This window comes from Corylus avellana, chromosome ca7, assembly GCF_901000735.1.
Source record: "Corylus avellana chromosome ca7, CavTom2PMs-1.0".
In the NCBI taxonomy this organism is placed as follows: Eukaryota; Viridiplantae; Streptophyta; class Magnoliopsida; order Fagales; family Betulaceae; genus Corylus; species Corylus avellana.
The window spans coordinates 7,096,350-7,114,071 of NC_081547.1; the positions used below are offsets into that span (position 1 = coordinate 7,096,350).

At 32.2% G+C, this 17,722-nt stretch overlaps 2 protein-coding genes across 2 annotated transcripts; both read right to left on the reverse strand.

Annotated features, from left to right (window-relative positions):
* Positions 1-1,679: 1,679 nt before the first annotated feature.
* LOC132188334 (cathecol O-methyltransferase 1-like) lies at positions 1,680-6,624 on the reverse strand. The gene is made up of 4 exons (XM_059602755.1): positions 6,206-6,624; positions 2,324-2,637; positions 2,145-2,209; positions 1,680-2,067 (listed from the first exon to the last, which is right to left on the reverse strand). Exons 1-4 carry the CDS (start codon positions 6,622-6,624, stop codon positions 1,768-1,770), a joined length of 1,098 nt encoding a protein of 365 aa, XP_059458738.1. The 3' UTR covers positions 1,680-1,767.
* A 4,639-nt stretch (positions 6,625-11,263) lies between these two features.
* On the reverse strand, positions 11,264-14,880 carry LOC132188370 (protein DMR6-LIKE OXYGENASE 1-like). The gene is made up of 4 exons (XM_059602798.1): positions 14,623-14,880; positions 14,307-14,554; positions 13,689-14,010; positions 11,264-11,668 (listed from the first exon to the last, which is right to left on the reverse strand). Exons 1-4 carry the CDS (start codon positions 14,839-14,841, stop codon positions 11,411-11,413), a joined length of 1,047 nt encoding a protein of 348 aa, XP_059458781.1. The 5' UTR covers positions 14,842-14,880; the 3' UTR covers positions 11,264-11,410.
* Between the last annotated feature and the right edge of the window lie 2,842 nt (positions 14,881-17,722).

Genomic DNA, 17,722 nt, shown 5'->3' on the forward strand with positions numbered 1-17,722 from the left:
AATTTTGTAAATAGAAAGTTAGAAAATGGTGAGTTTTGGTTAGTTTGTTAGTTGATTATAATTGGGCTAAGCGGAATGGGCTGTTAGAAAATTGGTTAACCCATTTGCTTTATAAAACCTGCAGAAAATTCACCCACTAAAAATTTCCAACAATCAAAATCACTCCTCCACTTTCCATTGCCAAAAAATTAAACCCCAACACTAACGAGCTCCAAAAATCAAACCCACTCAATGAAATTTCTCTAATCCACTCAATGTTTAGTTTATGCTGTTAGGCAAAAAAATCAAATACAAAGTACATGTAATTTTTAGAAAAAAATAAAAAATAAAAAAAAATTTAACCATATCTTATGCAACTATTTTACTAGTAACGGTAAAGTGAATGTCTACGTTCAAAAGCTAACTATTATTTTTTATTTATTTCCTCATTAAAAAAAAAATTATTAATACCGCCCCTACAAGAATTGAATCCTAACTCCGCCACTGCATATATAGAAAAGCTACTCAGTATATATATATATATATATATATAATTACCTGGAAGAAACCATAGTTTCGGCAGGCAAGGCCTATCTGCTGGATTATATCAGAGTGGTTAGGACCATCCAGATCTTGAAGATGGATGAGAGGAATGGCACCATCAAACGATTCAACCTGTGTTAATGTTCAAAACATAAAATATTTTATTTGAAAGGAAGTACTAAATTGTAAACTTTGTGTTAAAATATTAATGTAAATCAATAAGTTTACTATTTTTTGTAAACTTAAATTTTTGGGATAACTAATAATGTAACATCATATTAAAGCAAATGTTCTAAATTTGAACAATTGTCACTGTCATTCACACATGAGTTTCTTAAGAGAAAGTGTTAGAATATTAATTTGAATGATTACGTTTATAATTTCTTAGAGTATCTCCGAAAGATGTAGCCAAAATAGTTACTGAAAAAGTACACACTTATACTTTGGCCAAAATATTTTTTCTCTCTTTCCTTGTATTTTTCGTGAAAAAACTATAATTTTTTTTTAAAGATAAATACTATATATACTTTTGTTTGTTATTTCATTTAATAGTGATTTTCAGTGACGTACTATTTCAGGAAGTGAGTACTTGGGAGTGAACACTTTAAAGTATGTATAGCATTTTTTTTAAAAACAATTTATAATAATATTTCCACTTATATGGATGCATCCCTTATTGCTGGCGTTTGGTTAATTTCACTACAAAAAATTTCAGATTTAGTGATGCCTTGTAAGAGAACGACACTCCAAGGCGTCTCATTTAGTGGAACCGACACCCCTATAATAAGGGTGTCTGTTGAATAGTAAACCAACACCACTAAGAGGTGTCGACGATGATTTACAAAGTGCCTATTAAAGTAGTTTGAAATTTCAAACTACTTTAATAGGTACTTTGTTATACGAGAAATTTGTCAAAGAATTTTTTTTTTCTTCTACGATGTTGACAAGTAATTTTAAATACTCATCCAATTTTAACAAGCGGCGAAGAGACCCTTTGCTTGACTTGGACATGAAAAAGGTTGGCAATCAAGCAGCATGAATCACTCATTTCGGGTTAATCTCTAAATTGATGGGTTTGTTATCATTTCATTAGACTGATGTGTCATGCCTACATTATACTATATATATATCAACTGCAGCTAATTTGAAGTCGCAATTCTTATTTCAACTTTTCATAAGCATTTTTATTTGAAGGGTTCGGACAAGAAACGATAGATTTCCAAATTAATATTACAAGCAAGCAATCTACTTGAAGAACTCCATAACCCAATAATTACAGACAAAAGATTCATATCTGATGCCACTAAACCCTGCTTTGGTTGCCAAGGCAATGAATTCTGCTTCCGTCCTTTCCTTCCCTCCTGGGCTAACTAGAGTCATCATGTTCACATCCGATTGACAGTTGCTCTTCATAGAAGTGCTAATCTCAGGCATAATTGGAAGAACTGCATCCACAGCAATCACCTTTCCATCATTTGGTGTAGCCTCGTAGCAGTTCTTCAACAGCTTCAAGCACTGTTCATCACTCCAATCATGGAGTATAAACTACAAAATGTATCCAAATTATAACACCATTTCTCTTCAACTCATATACAAAAAGTACACAAATCAATCAAACCCACCTTCATTAAAATGGCATCCCCCTTAGGAACGCTTTCGAACATGTCTCCCCCGACATGTTCCACACCTGCAACACCAATTAATTAACACCTCTCTTTATCGCCCCACACACAAATATATATAGCTTATGAAGAACATTATATATATATATATATATATATATAAAGAAGAGCAAATTAACCAGGATAATGTGGGGCATGTTGTATAACATGGGGCAAGTCGAAATTAATGGCCTTGATATGGGGGTATCTGGAAGTGATCAAGTTGAGAGTGACTCCTAGACCGCCGCCGACATCAACCAATTGCTTGAGTTGCTGGAAGCCTTTGTAGGAGTCAAGGATGTTCTTACTAATAATGGTTGTGTTGTTGAACATGGCTGAGTTAAAAACCTGGTTGAACCTGGGCTCCAACCCGGCGTACTCGAAGATCTGCATGCCATGAACTCTGTTGAATGCAGTTCCTCCTCCCTCAAGAATTGCATCTTTCAGTTGGGACCTATCAATGAATTTGGACCAGAATCAGCACAAGTACTGGATTGTACGAGCAATACTTTGTAAATAAATCTACAAATATTATATAAATTCCAAGATCTTAACTATATATATATCATGAGTTTCACAATAAATTCATAAAAGAATGTACCAGAATCTAGAACAATTAAACTTTAGTAGTTTGGAATTCACTACACTGGCTATCCCATGCACCACATGATGTTACTCAACAATGACAACAACTATAAGTAAAACAAAAATCTTGCAATAGTTATATTTATTTATTTAGTATTAGGTTAATTTTGTCATAATCACTTAATTATAAATAGACACAAGAGCAATCACCCAACGCAAATTGTAGGACAAGCGAAGCTCACATGAATGATAGAGAGATTAGGTAGTGGAAGAGGTAGCCTACATGTTCGAATTTAATATTGTAATATAAGGGGGTTGGGTTTAACGACATTGTTATTTCAAATATGTGATGGATTTAAACATTTAAACTCAAAAATATCTATTGAATCATTAAATGGCGGAATAAATATTGCAGTTTGTTATTATATATATATAGGTTCACAGTTATTAACCACCCCGCTTGTACTCTAAGGGCCTGTTTGGGATTGCGTTTGAGTGGCTTAAAAGTGATTTTAACATTCAAAAAGTCTATTTAAAGAAAAAAGTACTTGTTTGGTAAAAAGAATTAAAATCGCTTTTAATGGTCTAAAAAGTCTAAAAATTGCCAAAAAGCACTTTTGGCAAAAGCTTAAAATTGAAGTTTTTGCCTAAAAGCTTTTTTTTTTTTTACTTAAAACCTTTATTTCTCAAACACAATCCCAAACAGGCTCTAAAATAACTTTGCACACCAAAAGCACTTTAGGCATAACTGTGCAATATTTTCAGAAACAAGTGGACTAGCTTAAAAAAATTGTTTGATAATCCACTCTTACTATTTTTTTTTTTTCTTTCTGCTAAAAAAATCAAAACATTAACAAACAACTTGCAACACCAATTAATTAGATAAAAAAAAACTTGCAACACCAATTAAAAAAAAAAAAAAAACAAACAAACAAACAAAAAACAAACAAAAGAAAACAAAACACTCAAAAAAAAAAATTCAAAAAAACTTTCTCCTTTATGTTTTATAGGGTATAAAAATAATTGTTCTATATAGTAATAAGTTTCAAACACGTTAAAATCATAGAGTATACAGATGTTACAGTTCGCACAAAAATCATGAACATCGGCTCAGTGACAATTGAAAAATTCAAAAGGTTATACCATAATTAATTACAAAAAAATTCTATAACAGATTTGCATAAGAATATACATACGTATAAAATAATATATTGGTACAATAGAAATTCATGAAAGTTACAACTTAGTCTCTGATACATGTTTAAACTTAATATTCTATAAATTCTAACATCTTAATTGTCATGATTTATTATATTTTGAAAGTATAAACATGCACCACAAAACAGGTTCTTTCACTTAACCATCTTAATTAGTTACACCAAACTTATGGATATATTTTGTGTAAATTTATAGGGTATAGATAAAAAAAACCACTTCTCTTATTTGACAAATAGATTAAATAACCTAATAAGTTTAATAGGATTAGGATTAAATAACCTTATAACATTGGAGTTTAATAGTCTTTTTATGTCGTATGAGACATTAAATTCTTACATATGTTAAATCGCTACTTGTCCTAAAAATTTAAGCTAACAGGAAGAAATCATTTAATAATTTAATCAACACTTTAACACCCTCTCTCATGTGTGGACTTAAATTCCTTTTTTTTTTTTTTTTTTTTTTTGAACCGGAATCTTTTAGAATTCATTGATAAAAGATCAAGAGCACAACAGCTCTTACTCAAACTCCATTTTTGATAAGCGGGACTCAACATGTGGAATATTTAATTGAAATGAATAATGAATGATGAAGGCAACGTTCGAAGTTAGAACCTCTGGCTCTGATTCCATTTTAAATCACCACTTGTTCCAAAAGCTTAACATGGTATCAGAGCTAAAGATCATGAGTTCCAATCTTGATTCCATCAATTCACTCAATTTAAATTAAATATTACATGTATTGAACCTCACCTATTAAAAAAGGCTTTAAGCCCACACGTGAGGGATGTAAAGTATTCATTAAATTATTAAATTTACCTTTTTCCTATCATTTTAAGGTTTTGGGGGCAAATGGTAATTTAACAGCATATTTATACATGGACAAAGATTTTCTCCAACCCAATCTATAAAAATGTCATGTAACTATTTTGTATGCAAGAAACACATGCAAAGTTGGAAGACCACGTACCTTTTTAATAAAATTTCTTCCAATTATGTCATTCCTATCCAACCAATTTTGGAAGAAAACTTTGTCATTAATTTATCCATCAACTACTTTTTTTTTTTTCCTAAGCGGGACTAACTTCTTACAGTAAATACAGAGAGAGAGAGAGAGAGAGAAAGGAACTTAATTATGATGAATATTGAGAAATTATTATTGAAATTGTTATCTTTCAGAAAACCGTTTCTAGAGAGAGAGACTCTGCCTTCTCTCTAGAAACCATCTCCTCCTCTCTTCCTTCAAGCAACAAAAAAGGAAAGCGTTCAGGAGGGAAGATCTAGATTTAGATTTAGATCTTCCCTTCTTCCCCTTCTCTGGCAGCAGTGCTCGGTGTCTTCTCCATTAATCTCCGTTTTTGGCGGGTATATTTTTAGATCTAAGTTGTAGATCTAGATCTAGATTCATATCTAGTTTTCGCTTTCTTTGATCTGATTGTTTTCATCAGCCTTGGTACGTCTTCCTAGGGACGTGCTCCTCCGCTATTGCTTGTGGAGTTTTTTAGTTTTTATTATTTTTTATTTTGTTTTTATTTTTTGTTATTGTTTTTTAGCTACCCATGTTCTAGATCTAGTCTACTCGAAGTAGATCTATTACTTAAATGTATTAATACATGGGTTAGCGATAGTTTTTTTTTTCTTTTAAGAAGGCGTCCTGGCCTATTGGGTTGTGGGGGTTTAGTTATGAGCTACACCTATGTATTTGTTGGAATCTACCTGGAGCAGATCTGATCTAGTATCGGAAGATTTGACATTAGACATAGGTTAGCAGATTGGTGAAATCGCAGCCTTGGCTTTGGTTAAGGTTTGACAGAGTTTTATGTTGCTCTGTGTTGTATAAACTTCATGCTTTTGACTTTCATCTTTTAATGAGATCCGTAACATTATCTTCACAAAAAAAAAAAATTATTATTGAGAAGGACCCGGTTTATCTCACGTACTATGGTGGATAGTTAACATGTTGAACTTATTTGCTCCTCCTATTTTAAAGAAAAGTCATGTTACATATCATTCTCCTATCAATTTTCTAATCATTCCTTTTACTAATTCAATGATGGATTCACATGTCCATTGTACCGATATGATGAAAGATCGTCGACTAGTTTTTTTTTTTTTAGTTTTTTGGAAAAAAAATAAATAAACAAAAGAAAAAAACAAACTAATTATGAACAGAAAAAGGTGGGAAAAGAAGAAAAAGTGGAGCTGAAATAGAAAACAGACCAGCTATCTAAGAAGACCTTGTCGTGAAGCAAGGCCATCATAGGTCCCAAAGAGACACCATCTTCGTTGCAGACGAAGTGTTTAGACACATCAGAAAGACTATAAAGCCTTTGCAAAGATCCAGAGTCATCAGCAACCACAGAGCAATCAAGCAGAGAGTGGGTGGCCAGCAACCTCAGAATACGGTCCAACATCGTGGGTGCCTCGGAGTTCTTGGTTGGCATCTGTTGAACAATCTGTGTAGGGGAGAGCTTGGCTCCCGAACCCGCTTTTGCTAGAATTTCAAAAACGCCAAGCTCCACGACGGATCGCAAGGTCATGGACACCACATGGGAGCTCGTCACCTGCGCGGCATATGTGAAGCTCTCTTCTTCGTTCTCATTAATTTTTGGGGTCGATTTCTTTAGAGAGGTAGCCATTATAGAAACTTGGAGTGACGATCGAAGCTAGTCTGCTCTATATATATTTGTTTAGATATTTGCAAGTTAATTTAGTCAAATATTTATCGATATGCATGTATGAAGGTGCATGGTTCTAATTCTGTCACGCAATGAGCATCAGATTAGTTGACTTTTTCTAATGCAATATCAGTGATTTGATTTTTTTAAAAAAAGGTAAGTGTATTATTAATTGTCACTTTATTTAAAAGTTTAAAATGACGTAATTAATACTATTTATACTGTTAAATTTTTTTTAAAAAAAATTAAACCATATAACAATTTATTTCTATAATAAAACAAAATAAAATCTGTAGATTCAAATAATTCTTCCCGATTTAAAAACCCAGTGGTTGTCCTTCAATGGCTCATAAGAGAAGGGATTTTGGATGAGTGGACTTTTCAAAGTAGAAAAGGAATCCAATTCAAAAGAAGCACGAAATAGGAGACCTGATTTGTTGGTGGAGAAAGAGCAAAGAGAGAGGGTTCTGATTGGAGACTGAGATGCACGTGGTTTGAATGGTCCAAGACGTAGACTACTATTCACTGGAGAGAGAGATAGACAGAAAATAAGAGTCTTAATTTCTGACTAAATGATAAAAGCAGTGCAAATACAGGAACATAATCTGGATCCAGTCCAAAATGGATTAAATAGCAGATAATGGTGATTGTCAATGGTCCCAAAAGAATTATAAGCAAGTCGGGCATTCTCCAAGACCATACAAAACAATACAAATGGCAAAAAAACTCCGTGCAAAATTCATTGCGGTAAAAGTAACAATCACCGTTAAGTGGTTGATGTAGGCCAGGCACTGCAGAGAACCAAATAGGAGCCATTGAAGGACAACCACTCGGTTTTTAATTTTATGTTTTTTTTTTTTTTTTTTTTTTTTTCCTATTCCTTTGTTGTAAGTCTTCTTTTCAACCTTAACTTAGCCGACAAAGCTTAATTATTGTTCCGAGGGTAAGTGTTGCACCTAACCTGAGGACTTTTTTTTTATTTTTTTCTTCATTTTTGTTTGACACGCCACATAAGAGAAGGATAAGAGAAGGGAAGGAGTTTTGTTTAGTGAAAAATAGTTGCATAAAGAAAAAGAAATAGGAGAAAAAGGAGTGTTTAATCTATAGCTAGTTTCTTCATTGATTAATTGGATTAGGTGAGACTTAATTTGAACTAAATAATTTACACTAAAAACAATACACATTACTTAGATCTTTTTTTCTGGAATGTAATACATCATAGAGAAATGTCTATTATTTTCATTTTACGTAAATTTAATTCATTATCTCTAATTTAATTTTCTTTTTCTATTAATAGATCTCTTAATTTTGTATCAATATTTTTTCATTGAATGGATCATAAATTTTTATAAAAATAGAAGTTTAATACCCATGGACAATATTGGTGAGCTTGAAAATCTTTAGCATCCACTAATCTTTAAGTTTGAGTTTGACATGGGTCCGGCCACTAATCTTATATATATATATATATATATATATATATATACACCTTATTGATCCTGGGCATGAACAGCAAGTATAAGACCCAAACCAGCGAGCAATGCAAAGAAGAAATGTTTGAACCCCATCCCCATCTAACCTTCCTCTTCTTAATTAATTTACTGGAACAAGCCCGCCAGCCGACGATATACAAAAATGAAATAACTATATGGTTTATACAGTTGCTTCAACCATATATATATCTCAGATATTACAGTTGCTTCAACCAATCATGAATCATTCAACTTGGAACGATTTGTCTTTTTCATTTCTTGTTTCAATTTGACCATTGTCATTTTTTCTATCATGAACCCATGGTACTATGACCTGTCCTTCTAACCTATGTGAGCCCCAGATAGGAAATTATATATATATATATAGAGTAATGATACAATTTACGCCCGGCGTGCAGGCATAAAAATGTTTGATGCCTTTGGTTGATAAAAATACTGAAATAAAAAGGCTAGGTATTTCACGGCCATAGTTAAATCTTATTAACTTTAATGTAAGTTTTGACCATAGTATAGTTTTTTTTTTTAAAAAAAAAAAAAAAAAAAAATTATAATAATGCTTCTTCTTCATTTATTTCATAAAAATAGAGCATGTTGACCTAACAAAACAATAACATAAATATAATGAGAAATTTCTTTCATCAAATCTGATTTATGCTTTGTTTAATTCAAAGAATGTTACCGTCCCAATCAACTTCCAGATCTGCAGCATATTTCGGCCAATCACGTCCCTAACCACTGCTTGGTCCATCAAAACTTTCTCAACTAGACAGTGATTTCCTTGTTTTTTTCATTTTCGAGACAAGTGCATTCCCAAACGCAATCATATTCCCTGCCTCTACCATTAATGACAATTTTTTCATATGTCTGATAATTCATCCATCATCGATCAATGATTTGCTCTTACAAAAAATCCAGAGAGAGAACAAAAGACAAACCGAAGATCTAAGATCGCTACTCTTAAGGCTTTGTATAAACAAAACCTTAGAAAATGACTAAAGGAAAAGCTAAAAAAAAAACAAATTAAAAAAAAAAAAAAAAAAAAGACGCTTCACCTCGTAGATTACTACTGAAAGCAAATTTAATGAGAATACAAACAAAAATCCATGCAAAGCCTAAGTGATACTCACGGGTCTTCCCTCCTCTTAAAATGATTCTCTAGCGGCTAAAATTTAGAGTTGGGCTTCAATCTTGAAAATGCGGTCAAGTTCGCAATCAACATCGTCACAAAGTTAATTATATATTTTAACATAATATAGTAGTCAAATTACGTGGGTTTTTTTTTTTTTTTCATTCAATATTTCTTCATGCCAAACATCGATCTAAATCTTAAAAATAATAATAATAATAAAAAATAAATAAAATAGTAACACTATACATTCCATTCTATTCAATCTCTCTTATTTCCTAATTTTTTATTCTAGCTAGTCCTTCTTTTATATTTTCTTAAACACACAATTAAAGATTAAATCCAACTTTTCTTTTTGGTTGGCAGTTGGCAGTTGGCAGTTGGCAGATGATTATATGCGTAAAGTAGGACCAGGGGAATTCTAACACTTTGAACTTAGATTTTAGTGGGGGACCCCCAAAGTTAATACGTCATTGCTTACCTCAAACCCTTCTTTATTTAACAATTCAACATGTTTGGTAATCGCTCTGTAATTTGTTAATATATATAAAAAGGATAATCCATTTATTTGGTTCTTGAAAAATATTTTTAAATTCTAATTTAATGTGTAATTTTTTAAAAAAATCATGATAAAGTCTTCAATCAACATACACTAGCTCTAGCAATTAAGTTATATTTTCTATTTGACTAACAAAAATAAATGACATGCCAAGTTAACTTTGTGCTTGACAATTGATCATGTGGTTAGTAGTAATCCACTTGAACAAGTTTTATAGTTACCTCATGTGACAATGTTTTTTTGGTGTTATGGCTTGAGATAACATTAATTAAAACAATAAAAGTTTATATATGCCATGTGGAATTGTGGATATATATTTAGCCATTTGACATATGCCATTGTATTTAAAATTCTATTGTCAACAAACGGGTCTAGTTGTGTTCTATTAAATCATTTGACAAAAAAATTATTAAGTTTTAGGGGTTAAATTAGAATTTTATATAGTTTTTAGGGACTAAAAAAAATCCTGGTTTTGGTTTTCAAACACTCTACCAGACACCAGTAGTATGCCAGTATTTTAAAGGTTAATTAGATTGTCCTCTTTGACCACGTGAATGTCATTCAAAAGGGTTTATATCAAGAACAAGAAAGTGAGATTTATTTAATCAAAAGAATCCCATCATCAAAAAAGATACTTTCACCCAAGGATTTAGATCGTCATGACTACTTTACATATATATATATATACCATGTTTTAACATGTGCTTAATTATGTTTAGTACGTAGAGAAAGAAAAACGTTTTCTAAAAATAAGGTACCTTTCAAATTAAATAACGTATAGACTAAGGGTCTGTTGAGAATTGCGATTTTAATAAGTTCAATTTTAAAAATTGCGTTTTTGAAATCGCATCGCAAAAGCATTTGGTAAAATATGTTAAAATGTTTTGTTATTAAATATTTGTTATGCGAAATTATGATTTCAGTTTAAATTCATGCTTTTTCAAATAAGCACCGCTAGCATGTTCATAGAAATCGCATATTTGTTTTTTTTTTCTTCCTATTTTAAATTAAGCGTTTTTTAAATTGTAATGTCAAACGCCTTACATTTTAAGATATCTTTTAAAACACAAATTATTCTTAAGAAATCGCAATTTCAAACGCACCATAATTGGTGCAAGACCACCTATTGGGACACAATGAACAAAAGGTCAAGGCCTACACACAAATAAATAATATAAAAATTTAGGCAATTTAAGAAGTGGGGTTGCATATTCTGTTTACTTCAGTTTGATACGTCTCTCATGCTAAACTGTTTGAGACAGGATGTAGGCTCTGCAACTCTGTTTTAATCAATTCTGTTTACCCATATGCTCCAACACACCCTAATCTGCTAATTTTGCCCAATTCTGATCATGAAGTACCCATTCACAAGGAATTAAGTCAATATATATAGCAATAAGAGGAAATTTAGTGCAAACCAACGACAATAATAGCAATATATTATTGACACATGACATAGACACAAGTAGTACTACACTGATGAGTGTTTTTTGTATTTTTATTTTTATTTTTACCGTTAAAACGCGCGCACATGCATGCAGTAGCTAGCTAGCTAGCGTGGCATGATGATCAAGATTGAAGGGTGGTTTTAAACATGTCCAAGCAGGTTTGAGCATTGAGGCCCCGGTTCCAGAACTTTTGGTAGTATTCAGCATATGCAAAGCTTGTGTAGAGGGCGGGGTGATCGGCGCCGTCAATCAGCTGTGGCGCTGGTCCTATCACGGCATCAGGAGATGGGCAATAGAACGTTGGGATGGAGATCCTCTCCTTCTCACAGTTCACCACCGCTCGATGGAGCACGCTCTTGTACCGATCATTGCTCAGTACCTGCAGCATTCATACGTGTATATATATATATATATATGAACCAATAGCATCAGTACTAGTTGCCCATTTGTTGTTAATTTTCAGAGGGTTTAATTTAAGTGAGTAAAAAGTAGTGCAGCATTTGGTAGGATTAATTAATAGGAACCCCAATAATTTGTGATAAATAAATGGTTACATTTGTCAAATTTTTATTTGTTTTTTTTTTTAATTTTCAAAATACTAACAAATATTTTAAACACAAAACACTTTTAAAAATACAAAATAATTTTCACTTTGATTTCACATCAAAATTATTTTTCAAACAAAAAAACAAAAAATATGTTAAGATAAGGGTATAGTTTCAATTATAGCCGCCGCACACTAGGTTGGAAAAATAGAAAGAAAACAGCTGCGACCTAATTAGTAATTGACCGGAATTCGAATCAACGGCGGTCAAATCTTGATCATTGAAAATGGCGCCAACAACACATGACAAAACCTTACATCATTCAGTAGTTGTATTGATTCATACCCACATCGGAAATTCATATCAGGGTGATTTGAAAAAGGACTTTCACATATTATTAATTAGATTATCACAACCTTGGATCTATAATAATTTATAAATTCGATTGATCTAAGGTTTTGAAATAAATAATAATTAATTTAATATATTTAACACTTCTCCTATAATGTTCCAAAACATAAAATATTTTATTTGAAAGGAAGTACTAAATTGTAAAATATGTGTTAAAATATTAATTTAAATCAATAAGTTAAATTTTTGGGATAACTAATAATGTAACATCATATTAAAGCAAATGTTCTAAATTTGAACAATTGTCTCTGTCATTCACACATGAGTTTCTTAAGAAAGAGTGTTAGAATATTAATTTGAATGATTAAGTTTATAATTTCTTAGAGCATCTCCGGAAGATGTAGCCAAAATAGTTACTGAAAAAGTACACACTTATATTTTAGCTACTAATTTTTTTATACACACTCCAATAAATTCTCTATTTTACTCTATTTTTTTTAAAAAAAATATTCTTTTGTGTGAAAGAAATAAGGGAGAGAGAGAGAGAGAGAGAGAGAGGGGAATAATAATAATAAAAACGTTTGTAATGTAAATAGTGAATAGGGAAGAATTTTTTTTTTTTTTTTCCTTCGTAATAGTCAAATTTGACATTAACCTTTTTTTTTCTCTTCGGCATAATAGCTATTATGTTACCATAAACAATATGTTCACACTAAAAACTTTGTTTATTATTTTCTCTTTCTCTTCTTTTCTTTTACTCTCTTCTCTTTCGTTCACACTTCCTCCCACACAAAAGAATATTTAAAGAAAATATAGAGTAAAATAGAGAATCCGTTAATTATAGACAAATAAGTAGCTAAAATATAAAATTGTATTTTTTTAGTAATTATTTTGATTACTCCTGCTAAAGATGCTCTTATTGTTCACACACTAAAAAAAAAAAAATGTCAAAGTAGCTATTTTGTCGGACACAAAATAGCTCATAATAGTCCAATTTAGCTACAATAAGTAATTTGCCTATTGGGTTCGGATGGAGATGCTTATAAGCTAGGATAAATGGTAATTTGATTTAACTTGATAATCTTTAATCTAATATAATATTAATTTATTACTTATGCCAAAAACTTGAACTTATAAAATCTCTTCCCCCGGGGGACTAATTATTTATTGAAAAAAAAAAAAAGAAAAGGAGAGAGAGAGAGAGAGAGAGAGCATGCTAATATGGCAATACGTTCAGCATAGAGAGGGAAAGAAGCATGTTTACATGGCATAAGTGCAGGGAATCTATATGCAATCTAATAAATCTTGTAATAAAGAGGATGCCCTTCTAGTTTTATGACTTTATCTTGACCACTAGTTTCGACAAAAAGCTTGTGATGAGCCAGGTCTTTGTTCTAGAAACGCTCATCAATGGGTGACAGTGATCACACACCGACACCCGAAAGAGAAAAACAATGCATTGACCGATATATATATATAGTTTGTTACCTGTAAGTTTGTTACCTGTATTTGATCACCGATATTGACAATATAGGTATATGGAATGGGATTGACGGCGACCCACTTGCCATTTTTGAGGACCTGCAATCCTGGCACGTCATCCTGGAGGAGCATGGTGATGACATTAGGATCGGCATGGCCAGGTAATCCGTAGGTTAAGTCTGGTTGGGGACATGTCGGATAGTAGTTGATGGCCATGTGCTGCCCATGCTTTCCCAGAGCCTTATCTATGTAATCCTTTTCCAGCCCTAAGCTTTCTGATATTGCTTCCAGCAGTCTTAGTGCTAGCCTTCTTGTATTTCTACAATACTCACCAACGTCTTCTCTGACAATTGACAAACAAACGTGGTTGTTTACAACAAAATGAATTAATTAGATTTCTCAACAAGGCTATATGTTTGTTTTTAGTAGAAAACATTTTTCGATCTTTAGTTCGTAAGGAAAGTTAATGACAACCGGCAATTTTCAGTAGCGACAAAAAATGGACTGCGAGAAAGTAATATAACTATTTACGAAAACTAAAAATTCTCGTTTTTCGGTTTTACTATAGTACAGTTATAATAAAACGTTTTTTAAAAATATTTTAGGTAGAAACAAACGGAATCTTAAATTCCGTAATACCTAAATGATGGAGGGTTGGTAGGCCATTCCTGCATGTACTTCTCTAGAGGGTGGCAATGGAGTCTTAAGTAATCCCTCCAGCTGGACACCTGTTCAGTTCTGACGTTGAAACTAGTAGAAAGCCTCGTCGTCTTCATTGGATCATCGGAGTAACTCTGTAACCTCTCACTTTCTGGCAAATGGAAAAACTCCCTTGATACACGTAACATGTTGTCGATCACTGCTTCTGGAATTCCATGGTTTTTTGCCTACGTAAAAGAAAAAAAAAAAATTATGATATATATAGAAAAGCTACTGAGTATATATATATAATTACCTGGAAGAAACCATAGTTTCGGCAGGCAAGGCCTATCTGCTGGATTATATCAGAGCGGTTAGGACCATCCAGATCTTGAAGATCGATGAGAGGAATGGTACCATCAAACGATTCAACCTCGTGAAGATTTGGACGATCGTATGTCGGTCGGATGTAGTTCGACGGAATATGGGTTTTGTCGGCGACAAGGTCGGATAACAGTGGTTTTGTGGTAGCCATTCCAACGGCACAAAATCTGCTTAATTGGTTTCTATATGTATTTTCTTGCAGCTTTTGTCGTGTCCCAAATGGTATATATATATATATAAGTGTAGGCGCGTGGGGTGTCACATTACTTATGAAATAAATTTAAAAACATTAATTGTCCCTAGATTTTGTAGATTTTATAATTTCCACCTCTGGAAAAGTAATTAACTTTTTTGCTTTATGAAAGATAAGACAGCAGTTATTACGTATCTAATAACCATGCACGAACAATAAATATATATAAATGACCTGGTTAGTTAGTATTTTGTATTTATTTTCCTTACCAATAAATAAATACAAGTCAAATGTTAGTTCTAATAAAATGGTATTAATTTGATTAGAAAACAAAAAACAAAAAAAAGTTGAACTTTTCTCCCTTAGCTTGTTACAACGAAATCAAACTCATTTGTAGCTCCTTTGACGATCATGGAGGAAACAAGACATGCATGGACATTATGACCTCATTGGCTATGTTTGTCTCTGTTTTTTGGCCTTTCAAGATAAAAATATTAACAATCATTGAAACATCAAAATTACGAGAGAGTATCTATTTTTTATTTATTCAAACTGACATGGTGTGATTTTTTAAGAAGAAATTTATTTTTATTCATCATATGTTATAATATGATTATGTCAAATCACATCACATCAATGTCACATCAAAATTATTTATATATTATATAAAAAGTATATAACATTTCTTGTGTCAGAACTCAATTAAAACCTTCGTCCTTCTTTTGTTTTTTTGTAAACCTTCGTCCTTCTTTGGTGTAAAAGAATCCTCTCAAGCTGTACGTACATTCAAATTTCTGTAAGTTGTTTGTTTCAATGACAGACATATTTCCCAGGCTACCCGACAAAGTGTGAAGTGTTGGAAAACTTTTCAAAATTAATTAATCATTTATATTTAATTTTAATTTGAGGAATGTTTCTTTTTCTTTTATGGAAGGTGTTAATTAGTCTTGAAATATATGAGTCAAACGTACGTGGGAAAGAGAAAAGAAAATGTTGTGCAATATAACTGTCATTATTAGATGAAAGGATATGTAATTTGATATAAAAGGTGTGATATTTGAAATCGAGGGGTGAAAATTAAATGGTTATTTATTTTGAATGAAGGTGTCTATTAATCAATAGGTATAGATAGGATTGCAAATACCCTCTTTCTATTATATATGTTGCATGTCTATGCTGCTTTATACAACCATTCCTTAGCTTTTGTCTAAGGCATAGAGGATTAGGACATTATTGACATTTTTGGAGTCATTAACATACCCATTTCTTGTTTGGTATTTGGTTTTTTCATTTGCATTTTCAATACTGCTTTTCTCGCTTTGGGTTTGTTTATTGGAGTGAGGTATTTACCAAAAAAGAAGAAGAAGGTGTCTATTAATCAATAGGTATGGAGGTATTTTAACCACTTCATTGGAAGGTATCCATTCATGAAAATTGAAAAGACACATGCTTATAGAAATTAAGATACATGTTCATGAAAATGTGTTTAGTAAAAGACATATTCGTGGAAAGATAGGCATTCATGAAAAGACACATGTTTACAATGAAAATGTACCTCTTGAGAATAATCACCATATTTATTGAAAAGATGTAACTAAATTTATAAATATACCACTTTATTTACAGAATTTGGATATCTAACTCCCCTACAATCTCTTTCCAAAGATCAAGAATAAATTATTAAAAATGTCATCAAAATCTGTTTACTGAACTATTATCAATGTCCCATTTAAATTATGTCGTCAATGATATATCCAAACACATAAAGTCTTCGATCACTATAACTTTCCTACATGTTGATTTCAAACTCAAACTCAAAACTTCCATACATCCGAATCAAAAAAGAAAAGTAAGAGAAATCTTTCTCTTATTCACATAGTACCGTGGGACATAACAAGACATGACAAAAAAATGAAAGCTTTTTGACTCTATCTTGCACTAAAGTCTTTTTCTTGCTCTCTATTCACACCGTGCGCCTGCTCTAAAATGCGATTTAAGAGCTACTTAAATGTGAAAAAATTGTGTAAAAAAGTGGGATCGGAGTAAGTGTAGAATTATTTGACAGAGTTTTAATCAAAGTAGGAGAAGAATTTCAAATTCATTCTGAATATGAATTGAAAAGGCGGCTAGAGAGTTATCCAAATTTGAGTAGAAAACCAATTTGGTTGAAACTCCAACAACAAAAGAAACATTCTGGGCCTACAAATCCATTTTTTCCAACTTCTCCTTTAATTTTTTCCTTAAGTGTTTCTTATCCTATCTATGATTTCATTTTAAATCTCCAACTTTGAATTTCATCAAGTTCCTAACACAAATTTCCGTACAAGGTCTTCTCCAACCCCCCTAATAATAAGAATTACAAGCTATAAACACTAATCAACTCTAAGCAATGATTGAGCTTGAAAACCAAAATTGGCTTATTCAACATACTACTAGATTTTCTGTAACGTCCAAGAAAATAAAATAGGCTACGAGAGAAAAATGATATTTTTGAAGGTAAAAACAATAGATTTTGAGTTTGAAAATGTGGTCGCCGTGCACGTCAGAAAGAACTTACCAACTTTTGCTTATGCAGGCCCGTATTCTTCGAAAAATTAGGTCCGAAATTGTTTGCCATTACTAAGCTAAGATTTTCCTGGCTTTGATGGATTCTTCGAGCTCCTTGAGTCGCCCCAAGAAGACCAAGTTGCTTTAGCCTCATTCCAATGATTCCACCTAGAGGCTAGAAGTAGAAGTTCAGCTATGGAACCAACCAGCTTATTGAAGCTCTAGCAGACTGGCCTGGCCGCCAAGTGGGTTTTATTGCAGTTAGCGGCCTGAAGGGTTCCATGAAGGCCTA